The sequence below is a fragment of the Catharus ustulatus genome, chromosome 1 (assembly GCF_009819885.2).
Source record: "Catharus ustulatus isolate bCatUst1 chromosome 1, bCatUst1.pri.v2, whole genome shotgun sequence".
NCBI classification, from domain to species: Eukaryota; Metazoa; Chordata; class Aves; order Passeriformes; family Turdidae; genus Catharus; species Catharus ustulatus.
Window position 1 is genome coordinate 45,922,877 of NC_046221.1, and position 18,745 is coordinate 45,941,621.

The 18,745-nt window shown below is 44.7% G+C and overlaps 1 protein-coding gene across 1 annotated transcript in view; it reads right to left on the minus strand.

Moving 5' to 3' along the window:
• Positions 1-13,780: 13,780 nt before the first annotated feature.
• Positions 13,781-18,745, minus strand: part of TMC2 (transmembrane channel like 2) — a 34,846-nt gene continuing 29,881 nt past the window's right edge. The window contains exons 18-20 of the mRNA XM_033052544.1: positions 16,929-17,007; positions 15,183-15,303; positions 13,781-14,306 (exon numbers count right to left, since the gene is read on the minus strand). Coding sequence (XP_032908435.1) covers positions 14,053-14,306; positions 15,183-15,303; positions 16,929-17,007 — 454 coding nt within the window. The 3' untranslated portion in view covers positions 13,781-14,052. The remainder of the gene's footprint in view (positions 14,307-15,182; positions 15,304-16,928; positions 17,008-18,745) is intronic.

Genomic DNA, 18,745 nt, shown 5'->3' on the forward strand with positions numbered 1-18,745 from the left:
TGCAAATGTGTTCCTGTTAATGAGTGTGTAGAAGTCATCAGCTCCTGTGTGGGTGATGGTGTGTTTTAAATCAATTGTTTCTGAGTAATTGCTGCTGAAATATTCCTGGTGTGTTACTGAAATGTGGTTGTTTCCATTTAAGTGTTTCCTAAAATATCACTTTGATGATTGTCATTCTCACAACTGATGACGGGCAGTGACAGGTGGATCTGCACAGCCAGAATCTCTGCATGTGGTTTCAGAATCACCTTGTTGGGGTAATGGGCAGAGTGGGAGAGCTCATTTGCCTGCAGCACTGCAGAGGGGTTGAATAGCCTTTTACAAAAGGAGGCAGCCTTAGCAGTGACAGCAGAGGGAGGATTCAATGCAGGAAGGCTATGATCCTCAGCATGCCAGAGGCACAGGGTAGGAAAAGTCTTGGCACAGGAGAGAAGCAGCAGAAATGTAGCAGAAGATCCTATGCCAGAGCTTCGCCTGTGGCAAATACCTGGCAGATGTATCTATTGAGGCAGTGGTAGAGGATTAGGGAGAGGAGGTAGGAACAAGTCCTTGAGACACTGGCTTGTTCATTATTGCATTTTTTTTTTCACAGTGCAGTGTTGGTGTTGAAAAAGAACATCAAAGAACTTGTAACTGTTGTTCTGGATTGATCTGATTTGACCCAAAATGGTTTAGGTGGAGATCTCTGTAGTGGTAGTTTCCACTGAGGGTTGTAGTAGTGTTTGCTTTCTCTGTGACCTTCTCTTTGTATTTGATTTGGGTTGATGGAACTGGGTTGAATGGGGCTAGGATAGCCTTCTTCCAGAGTTGGTCTCAACGGGAGCTGGCTGGAGTTGCTGAGCATTGTAGAACCCCTTGGACAAATAAGTTGCAGTCCTTGCCAATATGCTGCTGTGTGATCCATGAATGTCTCATACATACAGGCTTTCCAGTTCCCTCTCTAATTTATATGCCACCATTCACAGATGTTCCTTTTCCTGTCCAGTCACTTTGCCCAAATAATCACAGTATTTTTAGTATCTACATACTGTCAGATTGCACCAAGGTTTTTCTTCTGCAGGAAGCAAAGGGTTTTATGCACAGCTGAAGAGATTAATCTCTCTGCTTAAATCCAGGTTGCAAAAATGTTCCACTCTTTGCATCTGTAGTCTGTTTTGCTTTGTGAAACTAAAAATTGCTGTAAGGGTGTTTGATGCTGACTTCTAGGAGTATGATATATTGTGAGCCTGTTGATTAAAATCAGTGCACCAGGTAAGTAAGCAAAGGAAACTGAGGTGTGTGTGACGAATTCACCTCACTGCTCTTCTTATGAGGCTTCCTCCCCACCCAGAACTGTGAGCATGCATTTGCAGTGCATCTTGTAACATAATTTTTTTTTCTTGGATTACTAGCAGCTTGATGCAGATAGACTCTGCATGTAGTAAATCTGCAATTGTCATGAAAACAGCAACCCCCCAAGCTGTGTATCTTGTATCTTTGGACAGATGAAGCATGGCATCTTGGATACGTGTCCTGGCAGGGGGAGAAAAAATAAAAACATTGCACATTTACGTCATTATTGCTGTAGGACCAAGGTGTTGCTGGAGCTTGTCCCCACTGCACTGCAGCTTCCAAAGAGACATCAGCCAGCATTTCAGGCAGTTTCTTTCCTCCAGCCAATTGCTTGGCACTACAAGCTCCCAGCCCTTGTGGCCTTGTAAAAAATCACAAAACCTTAAGAGTTAGTGAAAACCTGATCTGCATTGAGTCAGTATGACAGGCAAGGGTAGAACAGTGTTAACAGTTGTATGTAGCACTGGGAATGAAGAATGTGATTGATCATCAGCCTTGCAGACTGTGGGTAAAATCTTGCTATGTCACAACACTGATTTTCTCAATTTCTTGCTTTATGGGGCACTGATTTCTGAACTTTGGTTTTATTTGGTTTTTTAGTACTTGTGGTTTTAAGAACACTGCCATTTTCCTGCTGCCTAACTTTGGAAGCAATATAATTTTCAATTACAGTAATTTCATGATTATAAGACGCACTGAGTATAAGCCACACTTCTGGGTGCCTGATTATAAGCCGCACTTTACAATACAGAGTGTGATAAAAGGTATCTATTCTATCACCATCTGTTGAGGGTGGGGGCAGTGATCCTTATCTCAACGGCAGATATTCTGCTTAATGGGCCATCCATTGAAACCAGGCAGGGCATTGTTCTTTTCACAACCCATCCTTCCTCAAGGGAGTCATTTTCTGCTAATGGCCCATTGAGTCCCACTGTGTGACTGATAAAATTACTTCATCCCATTGGAAGTTGCTCCAGCCAGGGGGAAGAGCCCAGCATTTCTTACCAAGATAAAAACAGAGGTTTTGGGACACTAAGGTAGCCCTTTTCTCCACTGGACTCCAGAGGAAAACTGGATTTCTCCACATCACCACTGGACCTCTGGAGGGAAACTGCACCTTCTACAGGAGCACTGTTCGAACTGAATCACATCTGCCACTGCAGGAGGATGCAGGCACCATTTAATGGGACCACTACCAACACCGTGCCTGACAGGGTGTCAGGTTGTACTCTGACTTTGTCAGGGTTTGGAGTTTGTTTCTTTGTAGTACTGTATTTCTATTTTAATTTCCCTAGAAAAGAACTGTTATTCCTAATTCCCATATTTTTGCTTGAAAGCCCCTTGATTTCAAAATTATAATAATTTGGAGGGAGGGGGTTTGTATTCTCCATTTCAAAGAGAAGTTCCTGCCTTTCTCAGCAGACACCTGTTCTCCAAACTAAAACAGCAACTTTTTGTTCTTTGTCCGTATATAAGCCGCACCTGATTATAAGCTGCACTTCGCGTTTGGACCAAAATTTTAGTCAAAATGGTGCGGTTTATAATCGTGAAATTACTGTATGTATTGTTCATTGTACATTCAGTAGTCACCGATGAACAAAACTACATAATGAAGACACCTTTTTGATATTTCTGTAGCTAAAATAACACGTCTTTTCTGGGCTGCTGCTTTAAACCTTCAGTTCATAAAGTGCTAATAAAGACTTGAGTTTACCTGCTATGTCTTCTCATGTGACAGAGTCCTAAATATTTCTGTCACTGTTTGTTTCACTGGCTACAAAATTGCTTTTATTAGTTCTGTTCAAACATGAATAAAATAAATTCTAAAGGTTGAAATTATGGCTCCCTAACCTAGCTTTGAAGGCCAGAGAAACCTGTTTTGGTAGGAAATCTTCCTCCTGCTAAATGCCATTGCACCACATGCAGAAGTGTTCCTGGGGTAGAGTAACACAGCTCACTTCATTTTGGTACAGTCTTGCTGGTGACTTTTGGGCAGGACAAGGGGTACCACAGTGCACAGGCACAGCCTGTGCTCCCTACCCTTGATATGGGGCTTGGGTTTTAGCAGCTCAGAAGAGGGGAACAGGGTCTATTGCATGGGCAGAGCTGGATGCTGAGGTCTGAAACAAGATTTTGCCTGCTCAATGGGACTGTACACCCTCCTACCGTGAACGTGGGTCAGGTTTAGGATTTTGCAGTGCAGGGAGCTCAGCACCACAGGTGTGGCACGGTTCAAAAGTCAAAGCTGCTCTGCCATGGGGAACAGTTGTGCCAAAGACTGTGGCAAGCTTTTGCCATACCCAGGGCATGCTGGCACTGCTCCTTCCTGTACTGAAGCTGGGAATGTAAGAGTGCAACCATACAGACTGGAAAGCTGCTGTAAACCTCAGGTTCTCACCTGGAATGCTCAATTTGTTAGCGTTGCCGAAGGAACTGGTTCCAAAGTGTTTGCCACCTTGCCTTGTGAGATCCCAGGGGATGCTCAGAGTGAAGGAGACTGATGTTTGCCTTTCGGGTCTGACGACTCTACCAGCCTTTTCCACTCAGACACTGGCACGGTGACACGAGGGGCTTTCCGGGAGCAGGCTAACAGCGCAGCATTGCTCCCACCTGGCAGGTGGCAGGAGGATGGCGGTGGAACCTTGCCCAAGTGCGGAATACGACGGCGGGGATGGCTTCCCCGTGCCCAGTAGATGGGGCTGCGGTTCCTGGTTTCTCCGCGTTTCGGCCGCCACTGGCGGGAGGGCTGGACAGAGGGACACCGGGGAGGGCAGGTACAAAGCTGCCCCTCACCTGGCTTTTTGACTCCCCTGTACCAGAATAGCGCCGTCTCAGCGGGACCATAAGATACCTAAAAAATTCCCAAACGACCAAAATCCTACTCTTTTCCTGTAAGTATCTAACATGTTGCCTCTATGCTCAGCTGCAAATCTTGATTTTAAGTTCCCTAAAGGAGCAAGTGTGGGATGCCGCTGGCTGTGAATGCTCCTAGTTGAAGAAACTCCATGTTAGAAATTTTCTAACTCATTTTTTCTGTTTGGCTTATTGCTTCCAGCATTTTCTAGAATGGCTCATCTTCTCCCTAGTACTCCCAAAGCTCCCAGGTGTACAATTCACTGCACCTGTTGGCTTTGTTTATATGTGGAAAAATTAGGCAGCACATGTACAGATGGAATTAGGTGTGTGAACCATTTTCCCCCTCTCTTGTTATTTTGCTGTTAGAGGATATAGTTTGAGAGGAATTTTTTTTTTATAAAGGCACCACCACATCCCTCTCTGCATCGTCTTTTCTGAAGGCTCCTTTAAGCCTGATTTCTGCTTCCAGCTGGGTAAGGTTTTACGAGCCCCAGGTGCCATAAGCTGAAGTGTCTCCTACCATTTTCTTACAAGGGCTGGTGTGGGATTGGAATGAATGCACTGTTGGCTTTTCTTCTTGGCTTTGTGAGGCAAATCTACTTTGTCTATGTGCTGTAAGCATACAGTGGTTCATCAGCTCTTTCAGGAGGGCTGAGAAGTCTAGCAACTAGTTTTTCTGATTTCAAGGGTTCAGCCCTTTTAAAAGTTTTGAGATAAATTTTAAGTCATAATTCTTTTCCCTAAGCCTGTCTTGGATTTCTCATTGACTCCTATGCTGGCCATGCTCATTTTAAATTTTATTTTTGTTCTGTGAAAGCTACATGTTTTGTGTTTGTTTCAAAATGAGAACTTCAAAATGAGAACTGAAGTATGATTTCTCGAATCATACCTTAAATACAGAAGAAGGAACTTCATTAAAATGTCAAATCTGAGACTTGTGATTTAAAATATGCCAAATTATCAACTCTGCATGGTCCCCAGGGTGGGATGAGTGCTCTGTGAAGCTATTCTTTTGTGGCCTGTGCTGTCTCTACTTCCGTGGGATCTCAGGGATGAAGCTTGCTCTGTTAAGGTAGGTGTTATGCTTCTGCATTTCTTTAAATTTTATCTTAAATATATCATTACATGAATAGTGAATTGACCTTTCCTTCTAGTGTCCATTTGGTAGGCACTGCTCTTCTGCTGTTAAGATAATTGCAACGCAAAATACGGAGGCGAGCAATGAGTGCCTCCCATGGGACAGTGAAAGCCAGAGGGGAGCAGGGTGGGCATCAGGCACAGAGTAGCTGACTCTGTGCTCTCCTAGGCTGGGGTGAGCTCAGCAGATGTGGTAGCTGTTCAGGAAATATGTTGCTGGTACTATAGGGACCCCTGTGGCAAACGTGTGCTTGGTACGTCTCCTGGTTAGATGAAATTTAAGGGACGCTCTCTAGGATACATCTAGGTATTGTGGAGCTCCCAAAACTGCCCAGAGGCTCCCTTCTCACCTGGAAGGCCAGGTGGAACTGTAGTCTCATAAATAGTTTAAACAGATGTTACTTTCAGAGGCTCTGCTTTGCCTTCTGTATTCTTTCCTCTGAATTTGAGGTCTGGTGGTGGTGGGAAAGGGGAAACCCTTTATTTTAGGTGGAAATTTGTTCTTCCTCCTGGACTTTGGTTTGGAGGAGTACTGTGAGCAATGTATGTCTGGATCACTGGTTCATCCCCAATAATGGGATGGTTTTGGCTGTTTGGCGGATAATCAGTTCAAATACAATACTTGGCTTCAGTGGGACCATGATAACGTTGCATACCCAGGTTGTGACTCGTCCTGTTCCAGCAGGACTAGTTCAGCTCCTCAGAGCCAGCTAAAGGTCTTTAAAAGCTATGTGCCCTCCATGTTACTGGCATAGGTGCTGAGAAGGACATAAAGTGCTGAAAGGGCATGTGCATGATGCTGGGCTTTCCCTGGAGATGGGTTACAACAGATTTCCACCACTTCTGTAAAGGGAACTGCTTTTGTTCATGGATCAATGTTCAGGGCAGTGCTGAGGCAGATATTTTCCCACTGTTGGCTCTCTGCTACTGTGGCAGAACCCCATCCTATGTGGGCATGATGACAGTGGTGTGGAAAGTTGAGCAGAAGCTGTGGAGAGTTTCAGCTTCCACAGGAGGAGTTACAGCTGCTTGTGAAGAAAACTTGTCAGTGGCTCATTTGTTATATTTTCAAATGCAGTATCAAAATAGTTCTGCAGCCTTTTCCTCCAAAAACTGCAGGGCTTCTTGGAGAGCAGAAGCTGAGTTTGCCAGGGACTTGTGCAAAAGCCCTGCAGCCCTGGCCTTGGAGCTGTTTCCATCTGCAGCAGCTGCAGATGGAGCTGGGGGACCTGCAAACTGCAGTGGTGGACCTGCAAACTGCAGTGGTGGTCCTGCAGTGGCAGTGAAGCTCTGCTGGTGTTCAGGCAGTGTTTGTGCTGCTCTGCTCAAGCTGCTGTAGCAAAGTGCTCTGGCTAATGAAGAAGGCATGGTTTTTATTATGGTGGTTTTTTTCGTTTTCCATCTCTTCCTGGCCCTGAGCCCTCTAGGTACCTTATTAAAATAAATCTGATAATAGCCTTCATATTTTGAAGACCCTATGTATCTGCCAAGGCACTGAATTATTTACTGATGCTGCTATCCAAAAAAACCCCAGAAGTCCCATATGTGTGAAATGTTTCTTTATTATTAGAGGAAGGTTTGGATCTGCAGGCTTTTGTAGGAAAAACTTTGGCTCCCCCAAACAGCTTTGCTTTAGGGGAGGGAGAATGGAGGAAGGGGGAGGACACAGCTGCTTGGGATGTTTCTGCAGCTGCTCTTCCCTGGAAAAAATGAGTTAGTAACACCATTAAAATAATGTTCCACCTCCTACTAATATGATCTGTACACTTGATCACTGTGATGGTTTGTCTGTCCTCAAGCACTCCAGGTAACAGTGCTGTGCTGCTATGGTTGTTTTCATTTTATTTCCAACTGAGCTGAAGTTGTTTTTTCTCCCTCCCACATTGCCAGGAGAGAGATGCCACTGGCAGCTTCTGCAAGCATTGCTGGGTTCCTAATGGAGAAGCTCTCCTGCTTTTATCTCCTGCAGCTGCTTCCTTGCAAAGCTTTTTCACTGCCTTTTGTAGCAGTGGTGGGGGCAGTGTGCCCTTATCCCCATGCTGGCTCTGAGGCATGCGCAAAGCTACTGAATTTCTTATCTTCCTGATTTTCCAGCTCTCTGAGCTGGGTTAAAGAATGCTAAGTCCCACTCTTGTTACCTTGGGCATTAGCCTTCAGGGAGCACAGCTGAGATCAGCACTGGGGATTCTTGTGTCTCACTGTTGCTTTCTTGCCTGGGTCTGGTCCCCAGGAGGTGAAGACTCTCAGTGGTTGTCCCTCTCCTCCCCTTGGCTTCTCTGCCACCTTCAAGTGACTTTTGTCCATTGGGTCTTTGGAGGTTTGATGCTGGTGCACATAAAGACTTTGCCTGCTGGGAAATAGTATCTCTCTATCCACCCATCCCTGGGTGCTTGTCAGCTCTCCTCCCTCCACCTGCGTGCTTGGAGCACCAGCTGCAGAGAAATCTCTGTGCTTCAGTGCTTTCTAGTTTTGCTGTCAATCATGGAGGAGTGGTGCAGAAAATATTATCAATTCTGAAACATTTTTAAAATCTCAGTGCCTGTGTGGATACATGCATACACAGACTGTCTCCTGATACGTGGGAGATTAGTGGCCTCTGCTGAGGTAATGGAGAACTTGGGTATTCTCTGAGGAGCACCATGTGCTACCAATTTAAGATTTAGTTTGGATGTTTATAGATGTCTGAATGGAAGGGGACCCCAGGGAGCTGGGTCCTGTGATTGGAGCAAAGCCAAGCCTCCCTGCATTAGTTCAACACCGCACAGCATCGTGTTGGTATAGTCCATTTAAACCACAAGGCTGAGTTCTGATTCAGCACTGATTACTACATTGTGTGAGAAATGGCCAGGACCTAGAAATCCTGGAGTTTCAGAATCACTTTTTTCCCCAGGGGAAAACTGAATCTGAGCATTTGGGAGTGATAAAGCCTTGGCTGCAGATGAAGCTGGGCTGCCACCTGCCAAAGGACAAGCTGCTGCCTCAGGGCTGAGGCAAATGGCAAGAAAACCATGACAGAGAACAAAAATATCCCCACGGCTGTCAGGCTGGAGAGCTGATAACATTGCCTGCAACATGAATCAAAATGGGGGAATCACTAGTTTAAAGTCTTTTGGCAAGCACTCAAATTTTTTTCTTACCAGGACATTTCTACTTTGAAGGGTTGTGATTTAGAGAGGTGGTGGGGTGAGGCTCAAAGGCCCCTGTCTTACCTGCTTCAATGCCAGCAAAAGCACTGATATGTGGTTGCAGAGAGAGGTCTGGACATGCTGGGGTGCAGGAAGGTGGGAGACCTGCTGTACCCACAGCTGGGGTCAAGGCAAGGGCCCACAGGACATTGCATTAATTCTTAATGCATCTTCACCAGCATAGAAGCTGCTCTGGTGCTCCTGACACTGGCAGGGGCTCTGCCTTGCTGGGCTTCTGCCAGTGCCAGTCTGTGAATGTCCTCCTTTGAGTGGTGCAGTGTCCCGGTTTAAAGGGACAGTATTACCAGGAAAAGGGAACCCAGGAACTCGCAGGCACAAAAAAGGTATAGGTTGGGAACAACAGTTCCTTACTGAAATATTATAAGACAAACAAAAACAGCATCAGCTATACGAAAGAAAAAAAAAAAAAACAACAGTGACAGAACAGAATGGAATTCAGTCCGAGTCCCTTTTTCAGTCACCGATGGAGCAGGGCAGGCGGCTTCTCAGTCGCGGCTGCTGCAGGGGCAGGGGAGGGGGCCAGGTGGCCTCACCGCCCCAGGTGGAAGAAAAGGGTGAGGAAGGAAACTCTGCTCACCGTGGGCGTCCCAGTTCCCAGTTGTTCAGAGGAAAGCAGGAAGCTTTAGCAGTCCAAATCCAAGAAGCCTGATCCCAACAGGAGAAAAAGAACCTCTCTCCTCGAGTTCGGCCGGCGAGCTGTAGAGTTCTCCTACCCCCAGTGTCCTCTTACTTGCCGAAAACAAAAGCAGGACTCCACCTTTCCCTAATGGGCCATCATTGCTTCAGCTAGTCCTTTGTCTCCAGCTCTTAACGGCTAATAGGAGAGCCATCCCGGCTAGCTTAACATAATAATGGGAAAAAATTTCTAAACCTCGCCAACCCACAACATGCAGCTATTTCTAGGAATAGCCCCTTGGGTTTTCTGTCTTTGAAAGCAAAGCTCAACCATCTGATTTTTGAAGAAATTCTGAAGTCTCTTTTTATCTGTCTCTTGCTTGTATTTCCTGGGAGCTCTTTTTTAAGGTTCGGGTCTCTTTCATAAGCCAAAGATATCAAGAAAAGATCTAGGTCTCTACAAATGAGCACAACAGTATTTAAGCTCTTAATTCCTGTGAGGAAACAGATATTTTAGTGTTTTTCTTGGATTAGACCTTTAAAGCAGAATCTTTTTAGAATTTGCCCCATGTCTGACCTAACCAGACTCCTTTGCTCAGTTCCTTGAAGGTGGACATTCCCAGATTTGCACTGGCAGAGCTTTTGCCCAGCCAGACAGGAGCTTGTGGGGCTCCTCAAGCTCGTGGGGCAGGATAAATGGATAAAATCCCAGTCTCCATAATTAGGAATTTTCTCTGGGAAGTGATTTTTCGTTGTCTTTCTTGCCTGGAGTTGTCAGAGGAAGTTTCTTAGGGTAGATCTGAGAAACTGGTGCTGAGAAACTGCCAGTGCTTTGTCATAGTGCAGGGTTAGTGATAGGAGAAGAGGATGAAAGCTCAAGATGATCTTGACTGCTTGTTTAGAATACATGAGGTTATCAGGAAAAAGAATGCTGTCAGTAGTGGTGGCATCCAGTGCTTGTTTCCCTTTCTCTCCTTGGAAAGCTTCATATAAGCTACCTTAAAATACAAGTCCAGGTGTTTCAAGGTTCCCTTTTGAAAAGAAATTACTGTCCTTTTTCTGCTTTGAAGAAGCCAAAGTGCCTTGGTACCAAATACAAAATCAGTGTATTATTTGCATTCTTTTCTGGGTTTATGAGCAAACCTGTTTAATGGTGTCTACTATTTTCTGTTCATTGGGAGTACAGAAAGTAGCTTGTCTTGTATTCAACTGAGCACATTATGATAGAAATGTCTTAATTATGTTTCCAACTCTAAAAGAGAAGAGTGCGCATTGTTATCCCCTTCACAGCTCATGTATAGCCACATGCTTTATAAAATTGCTCTTTAAAGGTCTTTTATTTTGCTGGAGTTCCTGTTCATTAGTAACACAGTGCAGATGCTCTGCTGGGCCATGCAAACTAAAAACTGATGCCCATGAGAGCTCCCTGTTTAAAAACAAACCTCTGATGAGAAGAATAATAAAATAATTAAGCTTAGATATTTCCTTGTTTTTTTACCAAAACCTTTTGGCTGCAGCATTTGAGCTAGTGGCAGCACAAGATATGAAAAATTTGCAATGCAGAGGGCTCTTCTGTGAATCCAAGCTGAGAGCTGTGAGATGTTACTAGGAGCCTCCAAGTACTGGAAGAAGATTGAGATGGATAGATGGATAGTCTTTCAACAAATGTTAAGGGATTGGAAATCAATGCTCAGACAAGGACTTTTTGCTGTTTCTAACAATAGAAAAATAGGAATGAAACCAAACACTACTGAATATTCCAGTGAGTTTGTGGAGTTTAACCTTTAGTTGCATGTGACGAACTGGTAAATGGACTCAAAACTTCAAGAGACAAAGAATCATTTCAGTCAGTATGAGGACTAAGGGTTGGCATTTTTACATCTTTACATCTTATCTCTTGTGCTCTGACAGGGGACCCCACTGTGGATTGGAGTCAGGGAAGGGAGCTGCCACTGGTCTGCAGGAATTGTCTGGCTGATAATATCACCCTTTTATCCTAGGGTCTCTGAGCTTGCAAAACACCTTGATCAAGGGGTGAACCTAATGTATTATAATTAGAGATAAACAAGCCTTGGTTTAGCTAACGGGCAGAGATGACAGAGATGACACGGTGCTTTGGAGTGCTCCATATTATTGCTCAGAGAGTATCCAAATCCTGTAATAGCTACTCATGTGTCAAAGTCTGCCTCTGCTTCTCTGGTTTTCTAAATTTGTCAGGAGTTCTTTAAGGCTTCTTCGTAATGCTTCTTGTTGCCTTTACATGTGTGCAGACATGTATGCACACACACACTTCCAGCCTATTCTGGTTTGCTAGCAGAGGTGAGCAAGATCTGAAGCCACATTCTCCCTTTCCAAACTGTGTTTCAGTGTGAGCTGAGGAGTGAAGAGGAGGAGAGTGCTCTTCCTTGATATGTCCCTAAGATACCAGAGTCTGCAGGGTGGACAGACTGTGCTAAAATCAGAGCACTGCAGTGTTTCTGTGACATCTTTCTGGGTTAGCAGGCTGGGAACACCTTCTCCCAGCACTTTCTGAGCACTATGGACCCCTCCAAGAAAGGATGTCTCCTGGAAAAGGCCTTCTCTTGTCTGACTTTGCTCCAGTTCAGTGAATGGGTGTCTCTGCAGAGAGCTTACCACAGCCGTGTCGTTTCAGCAACTCTCACGGTTAAGAGGCAAGACAAGACCTTTTCTGTGGGACCCAGATCAGAGAGAAATCCTTCCAATCCCAGGAAATAAATCTGATGAGCAGCTTCTCACATGGAGGCTCCCTGGGAATGCGACCAACCCTGACCACAGCAGTGTCCTGGGAACAGCCAAACTGACTTTGAGCTGTTCTATTTCTAGAAACAATCCACTAACTTTTCTGTATTTGAAAGCAAAATGCAATGATTTAATTTTTGAAGAAATTTCAAAGTCTGCTTTTATTTGTCTCTTGTTTGCATCTCCTGGAAGTACAGTAATTTCACGACCATAAAGCGCACCTGACTATAAGGCGCACCCCCCCGGAGTTGGCAAAATTCGCAACTTTGTAGATCATATAAGGCGCACCGGACTATAAGGCGCACTGTTTTTTGCAGCGAGGCTCCGCCCCCAGCTCATCCCGCGCGGTTGCTGGCCAAGGCCCCGCCTCAACCCAGCTGCCATTGGCCCCCGGCCCGCCTGTACCCAGCAGGGGCAGTGCCGCGAGCCACCGGGCCCCCCTGGACCCGGCTGCCATGGGCTCCCGGGACTGCCTGGACCTGAGAGGGGTGGTGCCGTGGGCCCCCTGGCCCGCCTTCACCCAGCAGCCATGGGCCCCCAGGCCCGCCTCTACCTGGCAGGGGCGGTGCCGCGGGCCTCTTGGCCCGCCCCCAACCGGCTGCCGTGGCACTTCCAGCTGCCCCCACGGCTCACAGCTCACACTTCTGGCTTGGCAAATTTCGCAACTTTGTACATCAGATAAGGCGCACCGGACTATAAGGCGCACTTCCGGGTTCGAGGGAAAATTTTAGTCAAAAGGGTGTGCCTTATAGTCGTGAAATTACTGTACTTCTCTAGGGCTCTGGTCTCTGTTATAAAGCACAGATATCAACAAACAAGCTAGGTAAATAAGCACAGCACAATATTTAAGCTCATAATTTCTGTGAAAAAGCAGATACCTAAAACTTTTTGTTATATTAGACTGAAAGAGTGAATCCTTTTTCCAGTCTGCCTCATGTCTGACCTAACTGGACTCCTTTTCCCAGCTCCTGAAAGGTGAGCATTCCCAGGCTGAAGGCCTATGCTCTGCCAAGACATAGAAGAGAAATAAGTTGAGCTTCTTGTCCTGAACACAGCATTTCACAAGATTTATGGAATTTAGTAGAAAAAAATTCAAAGTGAGGACCTGTTTAAAATCCAAATATCCCAGTTTTAGCAGAATTGTCACTATCTATGGTTATGATTTGGTTTTATTGAAAAATTTGTATTTCTATAGACATTTTTATGAAGAACAACACCCATGTGAACACCAGATCTAAGCTGGCCAGGGTGGGTTTATGTCAACAACAGGAAGAAACTGTAGGTGTAAGAGAGCAGGTCAACCCAGAGAAGGTTTGTCACAGAGTCCTGGGAACTCCTGTAGATCTGAATGGTACTGTTCTTAAATTGCACCAGGAATTTCTAACTGGTTATAATCATAACCTAGGCCGAAGCACTGTTAGTCTCTCAGTTGTGCTGGGTGGTGTTGCTAGACTAGTAATCATAGCCAGGGGCTGAAATAATGGTGCAAGCTGCTGTCAACAGACTGTGAAAAGAGGAGTGGAGTGGGAACCTAGAGAAAGTGGTGGTGAGATTGAAACAAAGAGATGGAAGTTTGGAGGAGGTAGACTGTAAGAAAGCTATCACAAGGGACAAAATGCAGCTGACAAAATCCTCTCTGGTAGGAAACCTCTACTTGTAGTAGTAGCTGCCTTGTGGCTGAGCAAGGACGCTCAATATTTTATAAGAATACTAAATTCTTCAGGCAGAGGAACAACAGAAAAAAACTCTCAAAAAAACCTCTGTTTAAATGACAGGTAAAATCACACAATTTTTATTTATCAAAGAAGCCTTTGAAAATGCTGTCAAGCACTTGCTCCACAGAGCAAGTTCACTGCTGTTAGTGGCCACAGGGCTGCATCCTGTGTGAAGCAGTTCAGCAATGTCACGGCTGATTTTTGTTCTGACTGCCTCCCATTTCCCTTGGGCTCAAAATCAGTGCAGCCTTTGGGGGTTACAACTCAGAATTACTAGCAGGTGTCTAAACAAATCTATATTAAAGATTTGTTGGATAGATACAGAGCACCACAAGTGGATGTCCAGCATGCAGTAATGATTTCCTACCAGAACTACATCAGTTCATGCAGCACCTCTATTTTAATGTCAGACAGGGGAAACTTTGCTGAGGTTATCGAGCAGCCCGTGGGTAGCATGGCTGCCCTCTCCCTCTTCCAGGGACTGGTCTCAGGGGGTGCCCCCATGGCCTGGGCTGGCCAGGGTAGGGTGCCCGAATGCCCAGTGTCCGTGGCTGTGTCACAAACACTTGTGATGGTGAGGTGAATGCTGCTCCTCTACTGTTGGCCATGGGGCTGCCAGGCAGGACTTCTCCTCTGCCTGGTTTCCCGACAGGGCTGGTTCCATTTGGAGACTCCATTTTCTTGTCTAGAGCAAAGATTATGAACGTTATTTTCTTGGGAGCAAAAACTGTTTTGCGTCCTCTCCCCAGTGGCTGTTGTTTCTTCTCTGTGCAATAACCAGCATGTCTGGGAATTTGTGTTTGAGCATCTCAGTGAAGAAACCAGGAATAAGAATGTTCCTCCCCCTCCCCACTCAACAGACAGTACATGTCTCTGCTTCCCATTCTCTCTTTTCAGGTTCTTACTGATGAATTCAAGGGAGTTATGGTGGCACTAGTCTGCTTTTCTTACCTGTACCAGGATAAAATCAAAATCTTTCAAGTGATTTTCACAAATGAGAGCCAGAGGCTGGTTGAGATTGAGCCTGGAGGATCCATTTTCTTTGAAAATAACCCAGTCCTGGTGCTAATGCCTCCTCCTGGTTCTTTCTGCCCAGCCATGGACCACTACAGCAGAACTTAGAGCATTCATTTATTTACCCAAAGACTTAATCCTGTGAAAAGTTTCTGCCTTATTCATGATGAATTTTCCAATGAAAAGCCCAACTCAGGGAAAAAAAGTCTGACGCAACCCATCAGACCTGAAACAACACTGAGTTTAAACATTGTTCCCAGAATAAATTGCTCGTTTCATGACCAGCATGGTTAATAGCTGGGATACGACTCATAATTTTGGATTACAATTCCCACTGTGACAAGCCTGTGAAAGATATAATCCAGTCTAAAAATGTGCCTCTCCTGTGTGTCCAGGTGGACTTCTGTGAGAAGGACAAACTCTGCTAATTAGACTCATCCAATCCCTTGCTAGGGTATATCCCTCCAGTTTCTCAATCCTATCAGACATTTGGGTGGCTAAATGAGCCTTTTCGGAAGTGCTATGGGGAGATAGTTTAATTTTTTACCTTCTGCTTGTTTGGGGGGACTTTCAGTCTTTGTACTTGGTGTAAGTAAATCCTCCAGATCTTGCAGCATAGGGTTGGTATTGGCTTTGTTGTTTCTCTTGTTTTTCTCCTCTTCGCGTTGCTGCATCAATAAAATCCATTTGGTTTAGTTAAAAACTGCAGCTGTGATCTGGGAAATGGTGGCCTGGTGTAATGTTTGCCTGGCTGAGTGTTTGTTAGTATGAACGAATCTCTTTGCTAAATTCAAGATGCTGAATCCTGGTCTGGTTATCAAGTATTTCCAGGAAAGAAAGTAATCCCAGGAAGGACTGGAAAACAGTGTCTTCACTCCTGTTAGGGCAAAGCACTTGCTGATAACATGGTTTAGGTCTGTCAGGCTGTCTGTGTGCTGCTGCAGCTACCAATCTTCCCTCTCTGGTGTATTGGTTAGTTTTAAAGGTGAGCCTCTTGTGAGAGAGGATGTCAGGGATAAACGTCAGAGGAGGAGGGTACGCAGTACAGGGATGGGCTTTAGGGCAGTCTTTGGCTTTACTTACATACATTTAGGGCTGTGAAATATTTTCTTCTGGATGGTAGAGGGAATCTGAACTTCTGGATAGTGCTGAATTCTGGTTTGTGGTCCCTTTATCCCTGATCCCAGCCAGGTTGTGCAGCATGAAATAGACCAAGTGCCCCAAAATCTGAGTGTGCTGTCGCACGTGTTCAACTCTCACAGTATTCAAGGATGCCTTTGCACCAAGAAACTTCCTTTAAAGCTGAGTGATTAGTTCTGAATTTGAGCATTTGAATGTAATTTATGGAGTCCCATTTCTCAGTGCTCACATCCTCACTTTTAATGTTGCAGGAATCTCTGCTTTATACAATGTTTTGCTTTATGTGGCATGGCTTCCTAGGCTTGGATCCTGTCCCATGCCAGTAAAATGGCTGATACCAGTCCTTTGACAACATCACATCCTCTCCTGATTCAAGACTTGGTATTTTGGGCACATCTATGTCATAAAAAACAACAATAGGATGGAGACCTACCAAAAAAACTCTGGAGGAAACTGATGTTGCCAGATCAGCATAAGCCTTGGTACCAGGACACCTTTGCTGTTTCTCATTGACACTCATTCTCTGAGCAGAGGCTTGCTTTTGCAGGTATTCTCCTGCCAGACCCAGTTCATAATAGTTCAGGGATCCTTGTATTATAGTCTTGTACATGTTGCAACCTCTCCCAGTTCTGGATATTGTGAGCTCCAAATCCTATCCTGCTAGTTCAATTTTTTGCATCTATCTTTATCTTGCTTTTCACATGCACACAGCAGAAACAGCCTCTTCTGAAAGGTTTTTGGAGAATCAGTGATAAAAAATGTTATTGCCATATTATTAGTTATGGCTCTTTGCTCTTCAGCTTGTACAAAATCTGGCCATGGTTTTCATGGACTTGTCATTGTTCCTGGGAAATCTCAAACACCAAAGCATTGCCGGAGCTTTGTGGTAACTTACTTTTGTACGTGGAAAGCACGGTTTATGGGAAAACCAACTGTAGTTCTGATGTACAAAATAGCAAGCTATTATGGGATGTGACCTCTCTGTGCAGCTAGACATTAAATGCCATCAGAGGGTACTGAACAGGCATAAAATATGTCATCATCTTGTGTCACCAGTGTGTTTAGAAGTGAAAAGTCATTTAAAAGCATATGCTACGCATCAAAATTGAGGTGCACACTATTTCAAAGGTGACTTTGACAGATCAGTACTTACCATTTGCATTTTCTTCTTCAGCTCTGCATTGGCGCGCTGATATGCTTTAGACACAGCATTCAGGTAATAAATGGTGAGGCTAAAAAAGAAAACATTGCTGAAGTGATAGGATCAGAGGAAGGAGAAAGTTTCACAAAGAGGGAACATGTAATTTTTTGCCTATCTTCTGATTCATAATTTTCCCACCAGCTGTCTCCAAACTTCTTTTTGAAGCTCAAGGTTTAGGAAAAATTTAGGCTGCCTGTGGCATGGTTAGCTGAGACAGGCTGAGCCCATCCAAAGATCAGTTCTGCTCAAACAGAAGCAAAACGACCAGCCTGCCCTTGTGCACCACTTTGGCTGGCCATGGGCTCTCTCCGCTTCCTTTGTACCAACCTTGGGGAAATCAGGCACCATCCTTGAGATGGAACTGTCACCAGGTATCACAGGAACCTCAGGAAAAACTGGGAAACTGGGGAAACAGTGGTAAAATGGGGCCTTTACACCTCTCCTGTATAGCAGCGCTCAAGGAACAGTTCTCCTTTCCCCTTTTCCAGGACCAGCTGCATCCTGCATCCTTGCAAGTGAGCAGAGACAGAAACTGAGGACAAGCAGATGCCAGGTTGGAGTAGAACCACAGGCTTTTGTTTTGATCCTGTCTTCTCCAAAAAGGGCATGCCAAAGCCAGGGGAAAACTGAGCCAAGCTGGAGGGAACTGAAAGGCAAGCGGGGATGGGAGAGGGCGTGCTGACTGCTAGCCTCTGGCACACAGGGAGGCTGTACTTTGAAACATGCCAAAGTGTCTGAGTCTGTCTCGCCATTTCTGACACTCACTAGCCAGTAACATTTCGGTAGTAAAAACATGTTTCCTGCTTTTGTGGAGTGCCTTTATTTTTCTAAATTATAACTGTTGTCTGCTCAGTGACTCCAAGCCATTCCCAGGAAAAGAAGCGGCTGTTCAGTTCACTGCTATAGTTGTTTGCTTTTTAAAAATTATTTTTAAATAAAGTAGAAAATTCTCTTACAAAAGTCAAAAAAAAAAAAAAAAAAGGTAGGGAAAGAAGAACTGTTTCCTGACCATTCATAACCTGTGTGTGTTGTGCCAGCCCAGGTTCAGCAACCTCAAACCAGACTCAAGGATTTCATGAACGGAGTGCCTGACCCTAAGCCCAGCAAGGCACCATGTACTGGCGTGAGGGTTTCCAGGTGGAAGATCAGGAAGTGGTGCTTAGGATTGCCTTTCTTGAGGCTTTTTACAGGAGTCTATGTAGAGGAAATACGTTTACTTCCTTTTGCCTAACATTAACCCAAAACTCAGTCTTGGTAATCTGGGCTCTCTGTTCTGCAAATCCTCTTGGAAATAGTTTTTTTTCTTTTTTTTCTCCTGTAAAGGTGTGATAGTTTTTTTTTTCTGTGTTATCAAGCTCATTGTCTAGAAAATACTACTTTGTAATCAGGGCTGTGAATAAGAATGGTGTTGATAACACACTGATGTTTTAGTTTTGCTGATTCTTGTTTATCCTAAGTTGAGCAAGGACCTTTGATTTTGTCTCAACCTCTGCCAGTAAGGAGGTACACAAAAGAAACTGGGAGGTGGGACAGGTGACCTGAACTGACCAAAGGGATATTCCACACCATACAATATCATGCCTGGTGTATAAATAGTTACCTTTATAAAGGAGTTAACTTTAACAGGGGACAATGTGGCTTTGGGAAGGGGAGTCTGGCATTGGTCAGTGGGTGGTGAGAAGCTGTATTATGTCGTTGTTTTTTCCTTTTTATTATCATTTACCATTATTACTATATTTTACTTTGTTTTTGATTATTAAACTGTTTTT